The following is a 19,106-nucleotide window of genomic DNA, read 5'->3' as shown; positions in this document are numbered from 1 at the left end:
GTTTTCTTTCTAAAAGGAGTAGAAAGAATTCTCAAGAGAAGGATCTGGCTCCGTTATAGTCTAAAAAGGTAGTTGTGTTTGTTCCTGTTTCCAAAGGTTCTGTCCACCCCCTGTTAGTCTGGCACCTTAAAATAAATATATATGTGTGTATATATATATATGTATATGTATGTGTATATAGATATAGATATAGATATAGGAATCAGCTACATCTTGCACCTGATGGACTCTAGCCTATTAAAAAGCAAAATTCGATAATAAAAACAAAAAAAAAAAAAATAAGCATCTTGCGCTGTAATAAATGTCACGGGTGCTGCAAGAATCGTTTTCGTTTGATGCTATGGGGTAGGAAGGAGAGAAAGGTGTAGTTTCAACTGTGACCCATGGAAGGCCACACTCCCAGTTTGTAATCTAGGGCGGGAAAGTCGACACAAGCACTTTGGATCAATAGTGTTTATTATAAACGGGAAAAGATCACACCTTTTCCCAAGCATGCAAAACCCCTTATAGAGCCGTATTCCTAGGCAGGAGGTGATACATGACCCTCCAACCCTTCAATTTTATGTAAACATATGTAAGTGCAAAGGTGCTTCCCATGCCTTCCGACATTGATGAAAATAGGGATGCCCTAAGGAAAAGCAGAACATTCTGGGATCAAATCAGAAACCAGGATGGCTTCTGTAAATCCAGGACTGTCCAGGGGATTCAGCTACACTCGTCAATTATAATGTTATAACTGTGTTATAAAAATGTGACACCAGAGGGTGCGGTAGAGCAGTGATCTGTTGCCAATGGGATTTTGCATTCAGAGCTTTTACAGTGTTTTCTATAACTTTTTTAAAAAATCAGTATAGATCCAGCCTTGGAGAGGGTCTGTCTTCCCTTGTCAAATGCATTTTATGTTTTACTTCTCTTGACGCTAAGATCAATGGGCATTTATTTGTGTCCCCCCCCCCCCATTTTCAGTACATAAAATTTGTTCCTAAGCCTTGACATGATCTTTTTTTTCTAACCTGGGACAGGACAAAGCCCAGGGGACTTGGAAGAGAAGCAACCTGAGCAGTTAGTGCCCATGGTGCTCTTTCAGAATTCCTAACCAGCTTACGGCCCCAAAAAGGTTGACAGTCTCTGTTCCAGATATTAAAAAGTAAGCACAGCATTCTTAAAACATTCTCATTTTTCGCAGGTAAATTTTTAGTAGATCCAGGAGCAGAACTTGATTGGTTGGTTGGTTTTAAACATTTATATTCTGCTTTCCAGGTTCATTGGTTGGTTGGTTGACATCTGTCTGTCTTGAGAGGCATTTGTGGGTGAAGTCAAATTGTTTGAAGGTTACAGTACCTGCTGTGGCTGTAGAGACTGATATTGCAGAGACATGTTTGGTGCAGCTGGAGCGATGAAGGTTATCCAGTTGTGCTGATGCAGATACACCATGGTGTTTCTTCTATCTGTGCTCCAGTCCCCAAAGTCATTTCAAAGTGTAATAATAATAATAATAATAATAATATATTTATACCCCACCCATCTGACTGGGCCCAGCCACTCTGGGCAACTTCCAACACACACAATAATAATAATAAAACATCAAACATTAATAGTAACAATCAGATCCTATATAAAAAGTCACAAAACCTTATATCAAATAAAGCAATATTCAATAATCCATTAGAATCCAATAGTAAACAGTAAAATTAAACATCAGCAAATAATAACTAAGCAGTGTACACTTATCAGTTACAATAAAGAATCACTAATCTGTAATCAGTAAAAAATAACAGCAAATCACAATGCATAAAATACCACAAAACATACAAAACCATGTCGAAGGATCAAATGGAGAAACATGGACACACAACTTGTAAAATTATTTTTAAGAACTATCCCCGAACTCCTCTCTTCCCAGCTGTTTCTGCTGTTTTCAAAGTCATGGTCTGGGAAAGGCTCCCAGGGCTGGAGGGTGGGGCAAGACAGGTGGGCCTGCCTGCAGCCATTGCCTGCAGTCTCTCCCCCCTCAGTTCTTCCTCTGGAGCAGAGCAGGTATTTTATAAAGGCTCCCAGGGTAGCAAGGGAGACATTGTAAGAATCTTCTAGCCCATACTAAAATTGCCCTCTGCTGAAATCTGAAATGGCACTTCTACTGTTTGCCAGATTTCTCGTGGCTATTGAACAAAAGGGTTCATTCAGAAAGTATGTCACACACTTAGGGGGAGGGAGTAACAAGACTGTGACATTTTGTGACAAGGAAAGGGACAGGGAGGTATATTGCTTGACATTTGATTGTGTGTTCACATCCTTGCTCCTTCTCCAGTAAAACTGTTTACTGCATGGGTAGGCAAACTAAGGCCCGGGGGCTGGATCCTGCCCAATCGCCTTCTAAATCCGGTCTGCGGACGGTCCGGGAATCAGCGTGTTTTTACATGAGTAGAATGTGTGCTTTTATTTAAAATGCATCTCTGGGTCTGAGGGACAGTGGACTGGCCACCTGCTGAAAAAGTTTGCTGACCCCTGGTTTACTGCATTGTTATGCTGTGCCAGCCAGTAAGCGCATGTCTTTTTATATGTGAAATCGGCTACTTAGGAGACCATAAATATTTCCCATCGAAAGAGGGAATGAGAGTTAAGCATACTGTACATTCAAGTGGGAAATTGGGAGGTGTAACAGTATTATAGTACAAATCTATGCATATCTATTCAAAAGTACGCCCTATTGAATTCATTTGGACTGCAAGGGGAACATGTAGAGGATTGCAGGCTAAGGAACTGAAGCCACTTCTGGTTAAGAACTTGGATCAATTCTTTTATCAGTCAATAAAATTATGTGTCGCAGACAGAAGCAGTGGAGCGTAGCATTTGCCTCACTATTCAGCTAACTGTCATAAATAATTGTATTTGATTAAACAAAATAGGCAAGAATGCTTAACTGGAGTCAATCAATAATCCAGCTTTTATAGGCTAGCTGTAGCTAGAGGAGGAGCTACAAACTTGGAATGCTTTCACTGCCTCCAAGACTTACTGATTATTTTGGGTGGGAAGCTTATTCTTTTGTTAACTTCTGGCTGGTAATCTCATTATATCTGTAAGTGAACTGGGAATTAGAAGTCCAGCTTGAAGAATGATTGGCAGAAGATGTAAACATTTTATATTTTCTGGATTAATTTTCATCAACATTAAAATGGTAAGTCCAAACAGTTTATCTCTTAAGCATTTTCAGAAATTATTTTCAGAAATAACTTGCTGCCTATTGAATTAATAAATTTAAATTTATTCTCAATATTAAAAAAAAAAATACTCCTGTTTTTGAATGGTTTTGCTCTGGCTATGTGCAGCTTGAGTCAAAACATGTTAATTGTAATATCTTGCCAATAAATTACTTAATTATTTATTTTCTATGTATTATTTGGTTCAAACCTCTTGTAAGACCATGCAACAGGAAAACGCATCTTTATTGCCATTTCAAAACTCAGGTAGTTTCAATCCACGAACAGTTTGAAAGGTATATTGCAATTGGCTAAAAGTTTGTTTAATCTGTGATGCTGGTAATAATGATTAATTTGTAACTCTGAAATCTCTTCTTGCTGTTAGAACCCTGGATGGAAAGCAGAGTTGTGAGACCTTAGTACATTTATTTGATGGCTATTTATTTAGGAAGCTGAGTAAGACAGTTGGTCTATATTATCTATATTATCTATGCTAAGTGGCTCTCACCTGGGATGTTCACAGCCCTACCTTCAAATGCCAGGAGTTGAAACTGGGAGCTTCTGCATGCAAAGCATTGAGCCATGGCCCTTCCCATACTTCCTAGTAGGTTTTCTCTTGTGGCTTTCCATTCAGCTTGTCAGAAGTAAATTTGATCAGGTAGTTTGCTCCACTGAATCCTGACTCTCAGGTTTTCAGCTAGTGCACCTTAGAACCAGTGGCCTCCAGTGCACATTGCATTCCTTTTCACATCAAAATACACATCTTCTTGCTAGAGATGGGAATCTGCATTTAGATGGGCAGCTACATCAGCAATATGAGATGGAAGTTTTCTTGTGCATGAGGTTTTCTCCTGTCAGATTTGATAGATTATGGGGATGAAACTTTAATTGAAAACAATGGGATATACATCCAGCTAATGTGTTTGAGATTAGAATGCCTGTCTGTCCACAACTGGAAACTTTCCCTTTCTGGATCAATAGGCAGATTCAGGAGAGAAAGTTGAATTCATAATGTGATCTGCACACCAGTGTCAAATCTCATCAATAGCTTTGTAGAAGGCGTGGATTTAACAAGCCAGAATAAAATAATATATTATTGTGATTATTCTTTGTACTTGTTTTGCTCAAGAAAATAATGGACTGTAATGCTGCAATCCTAAACTCTAGGTAGTAAACCCCATTGAACATACTAGGACTTACTTACCAGTAAACTGCTTAGAAATCTGCTGTTAAGGGGGGCAGGGAAATCTGAAAAGAGTTTTCTGTGTTACTAATTTTCTACCATCTTTTTCAGATTCCTTCAGCGAACACAGGTAAAATCTGACAGGTATTTTTCTCTTGCCATTATTCTTTTTAGTGGGCCCCAGGAGAAAATTAAAGCCCATGTTTGGTAGACATCTTATTGTGCAACACAATGCAACAGTAAGGAAGTCCCACTGAGTTCAGTAGGGCTTGCTCCAAGGTATTGGATAGCAGTCAGGCATAGTAATCCAAATGCAGAAAGAAGCAAAGTTGTGTGGCTCCATTATTGCATCTGAAGCACTGTGGGCTAGGACAGACAGTGGGGCAGAAGGATTTAAGAATCTGGCCACTTGGGTTTACACAACTTTTAAAATCCAGCAGGTTTTTGAACCTGGCAGATTTGAAGCCACTAATACCCCCACCCCCAAAACATCCCATTTTGGGTCTCCCCATATTCTGCTACTAGTAGAACTACCTGGATGAAGATGGCTGGGCAAAGTTTGGAGTGGAGTCCCCCCCACCAGTGGTATTTGACAGAAATATACCTGCACACCATCCTAAACCTTGTTCTCCTGCCCAGTCATGAAAGTGGGGGTTTGGATTATGCTCTTACAGTTTAATAAATATTGTTCCTTGTATAAATTTATTAGCATAACTACCTAGTGTAAGTCGTCAATAGGTATAAATCGCATGGTTAGGATCATGGTTAGTAAAACAGTGGCCATAATCCTAAAGACAAGGGGCGAGGGTGGGAGTGCTATTAAAGGGCTAGAAATGGTGCAAAACCAATTTCCCAAGAGACTGTTTTCCTTACCCAAGGGAACAGCAGCCTCACTCTTAAGCACGGAAGCTGGATGGCCAACGTTAACTGCAATAACTGATTGCACCATATTTAATGACTTGTAAAGACTGTCCTCCATGCCTTGCGAGTGCTTGCCAGCCCTGTGCAATGAGGAATTGGAAAACAGCCAATGGTGGAAATCTAACACCCAACGTTACTGGAACTCTTATTATTTCCATAAGCTATAGATTATATCCATGAACAAATGCCAATTAAGGGATTGGTGCCACTGGACAGAATCACGACGTGATCTGCAAGCAATCAAATCCTCCAAATGCTCTCGTTTGTTCCCCCTTCTAATAACAGTCCATTTTAGAGTCAGTTACTTGTCGAATCTCCAGCCAGCCTCACTTAGATTCGCTTTTACTGAGCTGCATTTTCAAGCTATACCCTCTGCTGACCTAGACGGATGATATAACAGGATACCATAGGAAGGCGGACTCTGTATATGTGGGCAACTGCAGGTGGAAGACATCTTGCACTATTTACTATATTGCCCACTATACATTGGACCCAGGAGATGATTTTTCACCTTACCGTCCATACAGGAAAGATGTCTCTCCCCAGCAGAAAAGATCCTATGGCTTCTTAGTGATGTAAACACTTGAGTGACTCATAAAGTCGCCCTTTTTGCTTTGGGAGCCAAAAAGATCAGAAAGAAGACCCTGGACAATATAGCAGTGAACTGTAAGGGAGATGCAGAGATCTAAACAGAGATCATTATTTGTGGCATGGCAACCCTTTTGCTTGTACTCATTTTTGATTCAGATTTGTCACGGCCAATGGCTAGTACAATAAAGTTATTTGGATTGGACTTAAAGTGTGTAGGTTGCATTAGGTTCCAAAACAATAAAAATTTGCATGTGAAGCTAGTAATTACAAACCCATGAATTAACAGGAATAACTACACAACAAATGCCTTTTAGTTTTATACCAGTTTAACTTCCAGAGCTTTCCTAAAAAAAAAAAAAAAATCCAGGAAACTTGTAGTTGTGTTAGAAATACCTAACTTCCTTACAAAATTATAGGCTCCCAAAATTCCATGGGTGTAGGGAATGACTAATAAACTTACTGCTGGTGTTGATATTTCCCCCACCTTTCTAGATTGTAGCCTATGAATGATAGCCAACTAAATCACAGAGCAGATCACTGAAATCAGTGGTTTAAAAGCCCTTTGATTCAGTGAGACTACTCTTGAGTATGATTTTAATCGGACAACTCTCAGTGACTATTGCGTTGCAGGGTAAGGAGACTGACTGTTCATGTGTATACTTTTGCAGGTTTCACTGTATCCGTTTACGATGTGACGTCAAGAAGTGTTTATCTCCAGTGGCCCAAATTCCCCGGAGCCTTTTCATATAGAGCCATGGCAACCCCTCTGAACACAGTGGGACACTCCTCGTCAGCCCGTTTCAGTGACGTCACACTTGTAGGTGCTCTTGCATCTCTAGCTCCCAACACAATCCACACCGTGAAAGTGGACGCCATAGACAAGAATGGAGTTATACTGGCTGAGGCTCAGACTATGCAGTTAACGGGTTAGTATGAGATGGTTTAAAACAGAGTTGGGGAGCCTCAGGCGTAGGGGCCTCTCTATCTGGCTTTTGGCCTCTCCATAGGCCACAACCTGTCCTGAGGCCACACCATGACTAGACCACTCCTAGGTTGGCAGGAGCATGACTAGCTCCTGCCAACCTAGCAGTTCGAAACCACAATAGTGCAAGTGGATAAATAGGTACCGCTGTGGCGGGAAGGTAAACAGCATTTCCGTGTGCTCTGGTTTCTGTCACAGTGTTCCGTTATGCCAGAAGTGGTTTAGTCATGCTAGCCACATGCCCCAGAAAGCTGTCTGTGGATAAATGCTGGCTCCCTTGGCCTGCAAGCGAGATGAGTGCTGCAACCCCATAGTCACCTTTGACTGGATGGTTAAATCCAGGGGACCTTTACCTTTACCTTTTACCTTTTAATGTAGAACTTACTCACCCACTTGGTCCTGATGAAGATATTTCCCCTTTGTTCCTGACGTAGATCTTCACTTACCCTTCCTTCCCTGGCATGGGGGCCTCACAATTTTGTGGTTCACCTCAGGTGCCAGAATGTATCAGGATGGCCATCCTTTGCCATCCCTGTTCTACCGCCTTCTTGCTGGCCAGGAAAGAGGGTTTTTTGTGTGTGTGTGCGCGTGTGAACCTCTGGCTTTTGCATGCCTCAAATGTAGCCTACTGTACAAAGGTGAGTCATGCCCATTACTCTCCCCACTTTTGCTTCTGCACCTGCCTGCTCCTAACAGGTGCGCCTTGTAAAGCTGCTCACAAAATAAAGTGGTCTTCCCAGCTGAAAAATGTTTCCCACTCCTGGTTTTAATAAACAGAGTTGATTTACATATTCTTCTATAGCCCCAATAAAAGCTACCAAGCTTTTTCAGTCTTATTATATTCTACTGAATCTTTAACAGAAAAATAAAAATAAAAATGCTGCTTTTCTGAATATAGTCAAGCTGCATAAGGCTGAAATCGTATACAGTGGTACCTCGGGTTACATACGTTTCAGGTTACATATGCTTCAGGTTACAGACTCCGCTAACCCAGAAATAGTACCTCGGGTTAAGAACTTTGCTTTAGGATGAGAACAGAAATTGCGCGGTGGTGGCGCAGCAGCAGCAGCGGGAGGCCCCATTAGCTAAAGTGGTGCTTCAGGTTAAGAACAGTTTCAGGTTAAGAATGGACCTCTGGAACGAATTAAATACGTAAGCAGAGGTACCACTGTATAACAACCATGGAACTCTATGGGATGTACTTCTAGGTATGCATGCATAGGACCATGCTAAAAATCCTATCAAAGTCAGTGAGACATAAGCAGCCTAACTATGAGCAGGACTGCACCAATGGCACTGTGAAACTTTGCCAGATGTGGGCATTCGATTACAAATCCCTTTTGCACCAGGCTGGGGGAGGGAGTTTGGATTGCGCAGAGGCGTTGCTCTGCCTAGTCCTGCAAGTCTCTGCCTACAGAGTGAGGCTGGCGCCATTCCACTGGTACAGAGCACCCTTTTCTGCCCATTGAATGGACTAGTGGAAGTGCCACAGTGGAAGGTCCCAAAATGGGTTGGAGAGAGGGAGCGACTGAGGCAGTCAGGAATCCATTGGATTCCATGATGGCTCCACTGCTTTCATGTGGTGGCATCAGGCCTGATACAGTTCTGATCACTGTGCCAACATCTGAGAAATGGATAGCAATGCTTCTTTATTAATTTTTTTTAAAGAATGCTTTGCATACTTACACATGGTGGGAAAGGAGGACATATCTGACCAGCTGGCTGAATAGCACTGAATGAAAGAATGTCTTGGCTTAATACAATGGAAATATTGTTCATTAAGAGCTTGTTGTGCTTGCAGAAGAACAGCTCCTGTAATATTGCCAAACTCTCTGAAACCCTATTTTTATTTGTTATGAAATTGCTGGCTGTGTTTCAAAACACAAGCTTACATTTTAGATGCCTTTTAATTTAATTTTATTTAATGTTATTTCTTAATTTAGTTAAACAGAGTATAAGTCACTTACAGCCATGTTATAGGCTCTTACTCCTCCTGTTTTGTTTTTAAAGCTCTACTGCAGTACTTCTAGACTGCTTATATTGAATAATTTTTATCTGAATTAAAAGTGGGGATACTTCAGTAATTTATTTCACTCTTACACTTGGATAGGTTTAGTTCTACATTGTGTAAAAGGTCCCACTTCCAATGTTACTGCATGAAGCACTGTTCTTACAGGGACACAAGCAAATTACCCAGGCCCAGATCAGACTATTTGTCCATGTATCCCATAATACTTTGACTGACAGTAGCTCTCCAGAGGCTCTTGCAGAGATCTTTCCCACTATCTGCTGCCTGATTTTTTTTGACTGGGCCTGCGACGTTCTGCATGCAAAGCATGCATTCTACTGTGTCCTTCTTCTAGAACACAACCAACACTTCACTGTGGCTCCACATTGCAGAGGTCATTCCTGGTCAGCAAGCTGTCCTCAGGTAAGCTTGTCTTTCCTACTGAGGTTGTCACTGGGGACCTCCTGAGTGGCTTCCAATAATTTCCCAGAACCCAGTTTGAAAACTACTGATGGGTGTAATCTGTTTTAACTATAGATCTGTACATTTCCCAGCCTTCTGGGCTCCAAAGGGGCTAAAGCATATTCCATTGGAGTGCAGTACATATGTGACTCCCATCTTCATCCCTGGAACTGCCCAATGACTTTGTCCAATCCAAATGAATAAATCATCCAGCGATGTACCAGATGCTGCTGTGCCAGTGGCCAGTGCAGTCATACCTGTACAATGGCTCTGTGCCATAAGTTGCAGAGTGCCAAAACCTCTGGCTAAATGATGTGTGCCTGCCCGCAGGTCCTAGCAATGTTTTATTCTATACCGCTCAAGTGCTTTTCCTATGCTCACCAGGACAAAGAGGAATACAATTTTTAAGGCACACATTGCTTGTCTTGTTCTCGCACTAGAGACTGTTAAACTAATATGTGTTACCAACAGAATAATGAGAAATGAAAAGAGAGCCATCAAAACCATGTCCTTCCGGAGCTGATACTTTGGGAATAAACAGTCACATTCAGCTATGCAAAGTCATGCCCTTGCATGTCAACATGTTATTCCTCTTCTTTTGTGTTTTTTTTTAAGCTCCTGAGATTCCGACTATTGAACAAGCTTATTCAAAATTGAGTAACAGTATCACAGTGGAATGGGCATCTGTCGCGGGGGCTTCAAGTTACCTGCTGACAGCACAGGATGGAGAATCATTCATTGAAACAGTAGTCACAAACTCACCAGGCACTGTGACTGGGCTGAAGGCTGCTACACTGTATAAAATCACAATCCGATCTATAAACACTGGAGGAAGAAGCCAGCCTTCACCTTCAAAGAAAGCAAAGACAGGTATCTTTTCATCTCATTTAGACACCGCATATGTTAGGTATTAAGGATACATTCGCAACCGAATTGTTTCACATCCTTCCTCGTTCATTTTAATCTGACTTTTGATTTAGGTTTGGAAAGAAGACTACACTAATAACCTTGACTAACTCTCTATTTCTTGGAATCAACAGGGAGAATACCTCCTTTTTATCTTTCTAGGTCCCTCATTGGCATTTGACGCAGGATCATTACCATGCAAGAAAGAGCCTTTACAGTGGTGGCCCCCCGTTTTTGGAATGCTCTCTCCAAGGAAGCACACTTGGTACCTTCACTGTCAGTTTTTATGCACCAGGCTAATATATATATTTATTATACAGGTCTTTGCAAATTAAGTGACCCTCTACTGTGCTTCTCATATTTTAGTAGATAGGCTGGGACTTTTCATTATTGTATTTTTGGATGAGGTTTTTAACAATTTTGTATTGGATTTAAATTCTCTGCATTTTAATTGATCTTATCTGTATTCTATCTTCTGAAGTTGCTTTGAAACTTTGTTTGTAAAAACCAGTGGATGCAGGTAAACAACAGCTACAACCTTGCTTTTTCCTCTTCAAAATCTTGGCATCTAAGGAGCATGAAACTGTTCTACTGTTTCCCTAGGCCTTTCCAGACAGTGGAACTTGGTGAATATTATTTAACACTTAAGCACCTACCCCACCCCATCCCGCTTTGAGCTTTTTAGAAGTCTTTTCTATTGTCTGTGTTGTTCAATTAATAGCCATATGACACTGGAAGAGATCATTTGAATGTATTTTCCCTATACAGTGGTACCTCGGGTTACATACGCTTCAGGTTACATACGCTTCAGGTTATATTCGCTTCAGGTTACAGTCTCCCCTAACCCAGAAATAGTGCTTCAGGTTAAGAACTTTGCTTCAGGATGAGAACAGAAATCGTGCTCCGGCGGCGCGGCGGCAGCAGGAGGCCCCATTAGCTAAAGTGGTGCTTCAGGTTAAGAACAGTTTCAGGTTAAGAACGGACCTCCGGAACGAATTAAGTACGTAACTCAAGGTAACACTGTATGGACCCTCCTCATTATCTATTTTTGTCTGATGGGGAGGCAGCAGAAATTAAAGTATTGGACCATCCCTGCCATTCATTTTACAAGGAATGTTTACTGAACTGTGATTATTTGTATGCTTGCTTCACAATTGATAGGTGTATACCATGCATTTATTTTGTACTCGGCTATGCATACCTGAGTACAAATCATCAACTGGGAAACATCTCTAATGATGCAAACATAGAATCATATATTGTCCACATCTGCACAGGCACAAAATCCCACTAAACCTAACGTATCTTTTTGCTTATTCACAGTGCTCGCTGCACCAATCCTGACAGCAAGTTCTCAAAGTTATGACAACATTGTTGTGAGTTGGAGAGCTGTATATATGGCTGTTGGATTCTTTGTGTCTATCATGAGATCTGATGGTTTGGGGAGCATGTTGAAAGAAAACACCACAAACAACTCCCTGATATTTTCCAGTCTAGACCCAGGAACTCTCTATACTATCAAGGCACATGCTTGGGATGCTAATGGGATACCTGGAGATGACTTCACCTACAACCAAAGAACAAGTAAGAGGAAACTGGAAAGCCAAGCCAACACTTGCTGTCAAGGAGGAGTCAGATAAATGTGACAATCAGTAAAGAAAGGTTTACACCTATGGCACTACTCATGGACTTAAAACGAAAGGGAAAAGAGTTTAAATGACTATTTAGTTTCAAATGTAACTGCGTAAATTTGTCCTGGCCATTGGAGACAGTGGGTTTTATCCAATGAAGTCATTGCACGAGTGGAATGCCTCTCCTCCTGCTGCACACCGCTGCACCCCTCCGATATCTGATCTGGTGGTTTCCCCAACCCTCTGGAGCAGATTTGAGAGGGCTGCAGGCAGTGCATGGGGGAGAAAAACGAGATGAAGTTCCACTGTATGAGCATTCTGCTAGTATGGGGATTTCATCGGATTTGACCTAATAAAAGAGGGGTTACATATATTCCCTGTGCATTATTAAAGTCAAGCATAAAACTATGCACATAAAATCAGCACCAGAAATCCAGATACATATATACCATTTGTGTCTGAAACACCATTCAGCCTTATTTTTATTCAAGAGATTTATTTTTTTGTTTGTTTGTTTTAGGGCCTCATGCACCAGGAGATGTTCAAGTAGTTTTTGACAGTGGAGCGTTGAGAGCTGCTGTTTCGTTCACACTAGCAGAAGGTGCTTCCAGTTACCTCATTGCAGCCCACAGCGGCACCTCCACAGTAAACTGCAGTACAATGTCCAGTTCCTGCACTATTCCATCGCTTGAGTGTGGGGTAGAGTATTCCCTGTCTGTTGTAGCAAGCAATGAGGCTGGTTCCAGCACACCTACAGAGGCTGTGACTTTCAGGACTGGTAGGTGATCTTTAGCAGCTCATATGCACTGTTCATGGTGTATGGAGGAGTGTATGCTTTGAAGAATACCACAAGCTTAATACAATTGCCAGTGGATGATAGGTGTCAGGGAAAAGAGATAATAGTTTCTGCTTTCTTTTAAGGAAAATAATTGCGTTGGGGAAAAAGACAAGTAAATGGTGCACAATAGATGTTTATAAAAAGATGAGTTTAGTAGAGGAAATTGATTTTGAGAAACTTTTCACCATTTGTCTTGTCTAAGGAACAGAAAAAACAAATGTGGAGGGGGAAAGCATTGTTCAGTAGACATTCACCATTATAACTTATTGCAATTTATTATTTCAGTGACTGTGTTTCAGGAAAGGGGAACCTTTGGTCCTCCAGATGTTGCCATCTTGTCCCAGTCCCCTGCTGTAAATATAATTGAATATCGGATGCTGGGGACAAACAACAGAGGGAGGGCTATTGTCTTTATGTCCTGCTGTTGGGCCTTTGAGAGGCATCTAGTTGGCTACTGTTGGAAATAGTACGCAGGGCTAGACAGACACTTTGTCTTTATCCTAAGAAGTGAAGGAGATTATTTGAAGTCTGCAAACAGGAAGCAAATCAGGAACCATTTTTGCTGGGTTCATTTGCATGTCAGTTTTGAAATGGCTCAGATGTTCACGCTTTCAGTGTATTTCTGAATCTTGCAGTCTCTATGTATGTCTGAGTCTTCAAGCCTGTCTGCACCCTTTCCCTTTTCTGATCATTTTCGTACCAGAAGGTGATTGCAAGATCAATATGTGCAAACAAACCGCACAGCAATGTTCAAAAGGTGGGTGTGGAATAAAAGGTACAAACTCCACATACTTCTCCACCTTTCAGGTGTTGAGACAGGCTTAGCACACTAATCCGTTTCTCAGTACTCAGCGCAGATTTTTGGCATGTGTGTGTGGATGATTCCCTCCTAACACACAAAATACTCAGCAATGTTGCTGCTGCTTAATGAAATGGTCCTAAATTGAAAAATGCATGCCAAATTATAAAGGCAGGCTTGTGATAGATGCCTCTGCTTCTGGGTTAGTGCTGCTGCCTTTGCTCCTAAGTGCGATCACTAATATCCCTGGAAAGTGCAGGTATCTTTTCCTTCAAAAACTTCTACTGATAATGACACCTGCTGTGCAAATTGCACAGCATGGATTGATCTTTGCAGTCACTATAATTAGCTATATGTGCTCTGGGGCACAGCAAGAGCTGAAACTTCAGCACGTGGACTTATTAGATCAGATGTTCTACAAATTATATCCAATCCATTGGTTATGCACCAGTTGGGGATTTCCTAATTGTCTTATTGGCGTTTTCTAATAGCTGCACTATTCAACTATGAGAATATGATAATTATTTTTGTTGAAAATTTGACTTTTCAGTGCCTTGTGCTCCAGAAAGTATAATAATTGAAGAGGATGAGCCAGGCTACATGGCAGTGTCATGGTCAGATGTTCACCTGGGTGATTATTATGTGGTCTTTGTGAAAAGCGATGATGGCTTGGAGGTGCACTGCAACACATCACATACCCAGTGTCACTTCCAATCAGACTGTGGCTTCACCTATTTTATTAGTGTCTTTGCCTATAACAAGGCAGGGCAGAGTCCATTAGGTGACATATTTAACTATACCACAGGTAAGTGCCAGTTTATTTTTGCATGTATATTTGGTATATCTGCATGGGCATTATATAAAGCTAGAAACGAGCTTTGAGTGGTGAAATAGCTCCGTGCTTGTGTGTTTGTGTATTCACATGTGTCAGAGCTGCCTCCAGGTCCCAGCTCACAGAGGACCAACGCTAGGCTGTAGTTATGTACAAAAGTCTTTATTGAGATTCAGTCTCCATTTTAAAGCCGCAGCGTGCAGCTCTACGTCCCGACCTTAGACCGGCGAAGTCCCGTCTGAGTCTCCTCCCCCACCACACCAGTTTAAGACTCTCGCTTTGCTCCACCTCTTCCTAAGTTCCTTTCTCCTCTGGGCCCTCCTGCCCGCTAGGGTCTCATCCTTCCTGGACTCCTCTGACGCTGACCCTGACGATTCTTGCCCCTCCTTCCGGCGGGCTTTAGGACCTGGTTCCCTATCCGGGCTACCTTCTGTGCCGCTCTCCTGTACCTTTGAACTTGGCGCGCGCGCCCAGCCTGCAACTTTCCTCTTAACCGTTAACTCGCTCTCCGATGGAGGCGTGGTCAACCCTGACTCATCTTCTCTCGCTGGTGGTGCATATGTGGGCTCTGACACCTGGGACTCCTCCCCCCCACTACGCTCTGGTGGGGAAGCTGTTCCTGATTTCCAACTGCTGCTCTGGGAGTCCCCGCTGGCCCCTTGCTTCTGGGGTGTCCCCCTTGGGTCGCCCCTTGCCCTGCCCATCGGCGCCCCCTTCTGTGAATCTTCCGATTCGCTGGAGAGGCTCATGGAATCTATCGGGCTGCTGTCATATTCTCCTACGCTGCCCTCGGATTGCTCCCCCTCGCTTTCCATCTCCTCTCCTCCCTGCGCTCCCGCTGAGTCCCTGACAACATGTTTTTTAAGATGAAATGGAATATAAGGGATTCCAAGATGAGACAAAGTAGCTTCATCTTTACATAACAGTTAGGGCTGGTGACACGTAGGTGACCCAGCAAAAATTAGCACTCTAAGACAGGGGTTGTCAACCTGGTCCCTACTGCCCACTAGTGGACGTTTCAGGGTTCTAGGTGGGCGGTAGGGGGTTCTACAGCACAAGCTGAATCCTCCTTCCATCGAGCACTGGTGGGCGGTAAGGAAATTTTACCCTCAAAAAATATGCATTAGTGAGAGGTAGGTATAAAAAGGTTGACTACCCCTGCTCTAAAAGCTTCACTATCTGTTCCCGAAGGATGAATGGCTCAGACTAAGAAGCCAAGCTAGTCTCATCTCTCCTCCAGACAACCTGTTTATCCAGCTTTCATCTTGTATTGCTTGCACAAAGCTTACTGTACATGGTGGGTAGATTTTGTCCAGTCTTAAGTGAGCCTCCGTTCTAATTTTTTATGGGGTGTGTTCACACTTCCCATTAGTTGTTAGCTCATCCCACACTTTCCAGACTGCAAAAAGACCATTTTGGGGGAAGTGGATTTGTCCTGCTAGGGTGACAGAATGCTTTCATCCACTTAAGTCTGCAAACTTAAAGTACCGGTATGTATTTGAATCCATTCCAGAAAATACAGACCATCAGTAACTTAATAGGACAAGGTGGTACCCTATTAGTGTTGTATAATATGAGCCCTGCTGGGTTAATAGCTGCATCCCCACCACCTGCAGTGATGGTGCTGAAGTGCAGCAAAATGTGGATCAGCAGTCCATCTGTTAAACTACCAGCATAGTACAGAGATGAAGACCCCAGGGCCCCAGAGTCTGTTTTGAGATACTTCACATAACAATCATTGCATCAAGAACTATTTGGTTAACCTCTAATATATTCCTATATATTGCACTGATCCTGGCCCAACTGCACTGGCTGCCGCTTAGTTTCCAGGCCCAATTCAAAGTGCTGGTTTTTACCTATAGAGCCTTAATTGGCTCAGGACTACAATACCTCAAGGACCGCCTCTCTCTCTATGAACTGACGCAGACCTTCTCCATGAGCCCTCTCCATGAGAGATCCAAAGGGCGGCAACACAGGAATGGGCTGTTCCTGCGGTGGCAACTCGTTTGTAGAATGCACTCCCCAAGGAGGCTTGCCTGGCGGTGTTATGTACTGAAGTTCTCACCCTGGGCCAGCAGGGGGATACTGTAGATAGTTTTCACTCAGGTCCACATATGCAAATAAGGAATCGAAAGTGACGTTCAGTGATTGGATAGTTACAGAAAATGGTTACTGTTGCGTTCTAGTGGAGCTCTATATAAGCAGGCTGGCTGAACCCTTCAGTTCAGTTCAGTTCTGGCCTGTGAATAAACAAGAGCTGTTTGAAGAATCGCTGTGTCGTCTGATATGTTCACCCACAACTTAACAGGTACCTTCATTACATATCTTTAGGCACCAGGTGAAAATGTTTCTCTTCAGGTGTTTGGCTGATTAACATTCTATGGCCTTCTGTGTGTCAGTGGGAAGGGGTGTTATTGGTTTGTTTTGCTTGTGTTTTCATTTTATTATATATTTTGTGTTGTCATTTTGTATTTCTATGTTGTGAACCGCCCTGTGATCTGCCAATGAAAGGTGGTAAGCAAACTGAATGAATAGTAAAATAAATATTGCCGCATTTCCCCTTTTTTCCCTTTAGCACCTTGCTGCCCCAGTGATGTTAACCCAGTGTTCATTTCCAGTGATACAGTTCAGATTGTTTGGTCTCCTGTCCGTGGTGCTGAAATGTATGAAACCAAAGCTGTGGATTGGACCAACGAATTGCTATGCAATGATACTGCGACAGTTTGCACCCTTTCTGCACTCCAGTGTAACACCCAGTACAATATAACTGTTTATTCATTCAGTGAAATTAGAGGCAGCAATACATCATGCACATCTAAACACGTGGCAACAGGTACTATTTCAGTTTACAATTTACAAGTTTCAATTTACAAGTTAAAAAGTAACTGTACAAGCTGTAAAGGTGAACCAGTACTGCATTGTAACTCATATATTGGAACTATTGGAACTGAACTGAGTATATTTGTCATACTGTTTTGAGTGGAAGGAAATATCTAGTGGAATTTCTGAGTTCAGACTGCTGTTTCAAAATCTGATCTCTGTTTTGTTTTGCATACTCATCAATCTCATGTATGTTTTGCTGGATTGCACCACTCCCAGACTGCACTTCTGGGAGATAAAATGTTTAAGTGCTCTCCCGTTTAAAATATTTTGCATATATAAAGCTAACATGTCAGGGACATTTTGAGATAGCATTCCCCCAACACACTAGCTCTGAATATGCAGGATGGTTTTGTTTGTGCTGTTCTGACATCTTAAGTACACTCCAGCTGTGTGTTTTGACTCTGGGATTAACATTTCCAGTAGGCATTTTGATTTGCAAAACTTTAGGTCACTGATTCTTTTAGAGCTGCAATCCTAGCCATTCTTGTAATTTAAATGCTAAGTATGATTTACTGCCAACTTCAAATAAAAATGTTCATTGCTGTTGTTGCTGCTGCTAACAACTGTGTCTCAAAGGAGTTTAAAAAAAACCTGACTTTAGTCTGTCAAACCAAACAGAACATGGATCTAATGCCTTTGGTTTTTGGGCAGGTCTTTGTACCAAGAATGGGAAACTGACCCTTCATATGAAGCTGGGCTCCAGTCTCTACCTACCTCTGCTAACATGGCCAATGGTCAGGAATGAAGGAGTCCAACAATTTATAGAAAAACCCCAGTTCCCCATCCTTGCTCTATATATCAGCATTGTACAACAACTTGTTGCCCTGTGCCCCTGAGTTTGCACATAAAACACTATGGCATTATGGCAGTTAAGCCGCTACTAACCCCTCTAATTTGGTACCCTAAGACCTTTTAGGACTTTCAACTGATTGTGCTATGGAGAATGTATTTATTTTAAGGTTGGTTTTCTAAAGACTGAAAATACACCCACATGCAAATTTAAGTGAAATGTTTTGGGAGGGGAGCAAACCTTGGACAGAGAGGAGACAGCCTTTGTAACACTGGTTTTTTTTAAGATCATAGATTCTTAATAATCCACAGCTGTCTTAGTGCAACATACAATCCATAAATAAGAATGCAGTTTGAATTTGCTCCATCTAAAATCTTTCAGCTCCATGTAGTCCGGAAATAATAAGTGTCTCAAAGGATGCTCTTTCTGTAATTAGTGTGCACTGGCACGCCAATAATGATGAAGCAATGTACACAGTCACTGCCAAAGGAGAGGCAGGAATTTGGCATTGTGCAAGCTCTGGAAATTCATGCACCATCCATAATCTTCCATGTGGGTCACTGTTCTCTGTCAGCACTGTAGCAAGCACAGAAGCAGGTCACAGCTTGCCTAGTTACAGTGTGCCTTTGGAGACAGGTAAGTTACAATTGCTGAGATGTTATTTACCTTTTAGGTATCGCTCCCATTTCATAACAGGGGACAGCAGCTCATCATCTGAGCTGAAGTTTGAACCAAGGTCGCCCATATCCAAATACAACATCTGCTGGCTAACACTGACTTCTCCTTATGTATCACAAAGATAGATTGGGAGTCATAGTACTTGCAGTATTTCAAAAGATATTCAAAGTATGTACAAACAGTTGATCAAATACCTCCCCGGGTACCAGGGGTGAACTTAAGTCTTTCAGATTTCAGTGGCACTCTGTGTGAGGCCATAATTTGGCACCCCTGTAGTCTGCCTTCCATTCTGCTCATGTACTACATTAATTTCAGTGGGTCTAGTCACTAAATCCCACCCAAGATGTATCATGGATCAATAATTAGATTATTAAACAACTTCCAAATTTAATGAAAATTTCTGTG

At 42.0% G+C, this 19,106-nt stretch overlaps 1 protein-coding gene across 6 annotated transcripts in view; it reads left to right on the top strand.

Moving 5' to 3' along the window:
• Positions 1-2,457: 2,457 nt before the first annotated feature.
• Positions 2,458-19,106, top strand: part of FNDC7 (fibronectin type III domain containing 7) — a 21,941-nt gene continuing 5,292 nt past the window's right edge. Inside the window, exons 1-11 of one of the 6 annotated variants that reach the window (XM_079981293.1) lie at positions 2,578-3,175; positions 4,492-4,524; positions 5,829-5,967; positions 6,561-6,818; positions 9,210-9,305; positions 9,960-10,214; positions 11,574-11,834; positions 12,402-12,659; positions 14,069-14,323; positions 16,926-17,183; positions 18,405-18,659. In XM_079981293.1, the coding sequence (XP_079837419.1) occupies positions 6,647-6,818; positions 9,210-9,305; positions 9,960-10,214; positions 11,574-11,834; positions 12,402-12,659; positions 14,069-14,323; positions 16,926-17,183; positions 18,405-18,659 (1,810 nt within the window). In that variant the 5' untranslated portion in view covers positions 2,578-3,175; positions 4,492-4,524; positions 5,829-5,967; positions 6,561-6,646. Of the gene's footprint in view, positions 2,539-2,576; positions 3,176-4,491; positions 4,525-5,828; positions 5,968-6,560; positions 6,819-9,209; positions 9,306-9,959; positions 10,215-11,573; positions 11,835-12,401; positions 12,660-14,068; positions 14,324-16,925; positions 17,184-18,404; positions 18,660-19,106 lie in introns of those variants that run through there. The other 5 variants (XM_079981292.1, XM_079981290.1, XM_079981289.1 and 2 more) reach the window with 5 other exon arrangements.

Source organism: Podarcis cretensis (genome assembly GCF_951804945.1).
Source record: "Podarcis cretensis genome assembly, chromosome: 6".
In the NCBI taxonomy this organism is placed as follows: Eukaryota; Metazoa; Chordata; class Lepidosauria; order Squamata; family Lacertidae; genus Podarcis; species Podarcis cretensis.
This window is presented reverse-complemented; position numbering and strand designations above follow the sequence as displayed.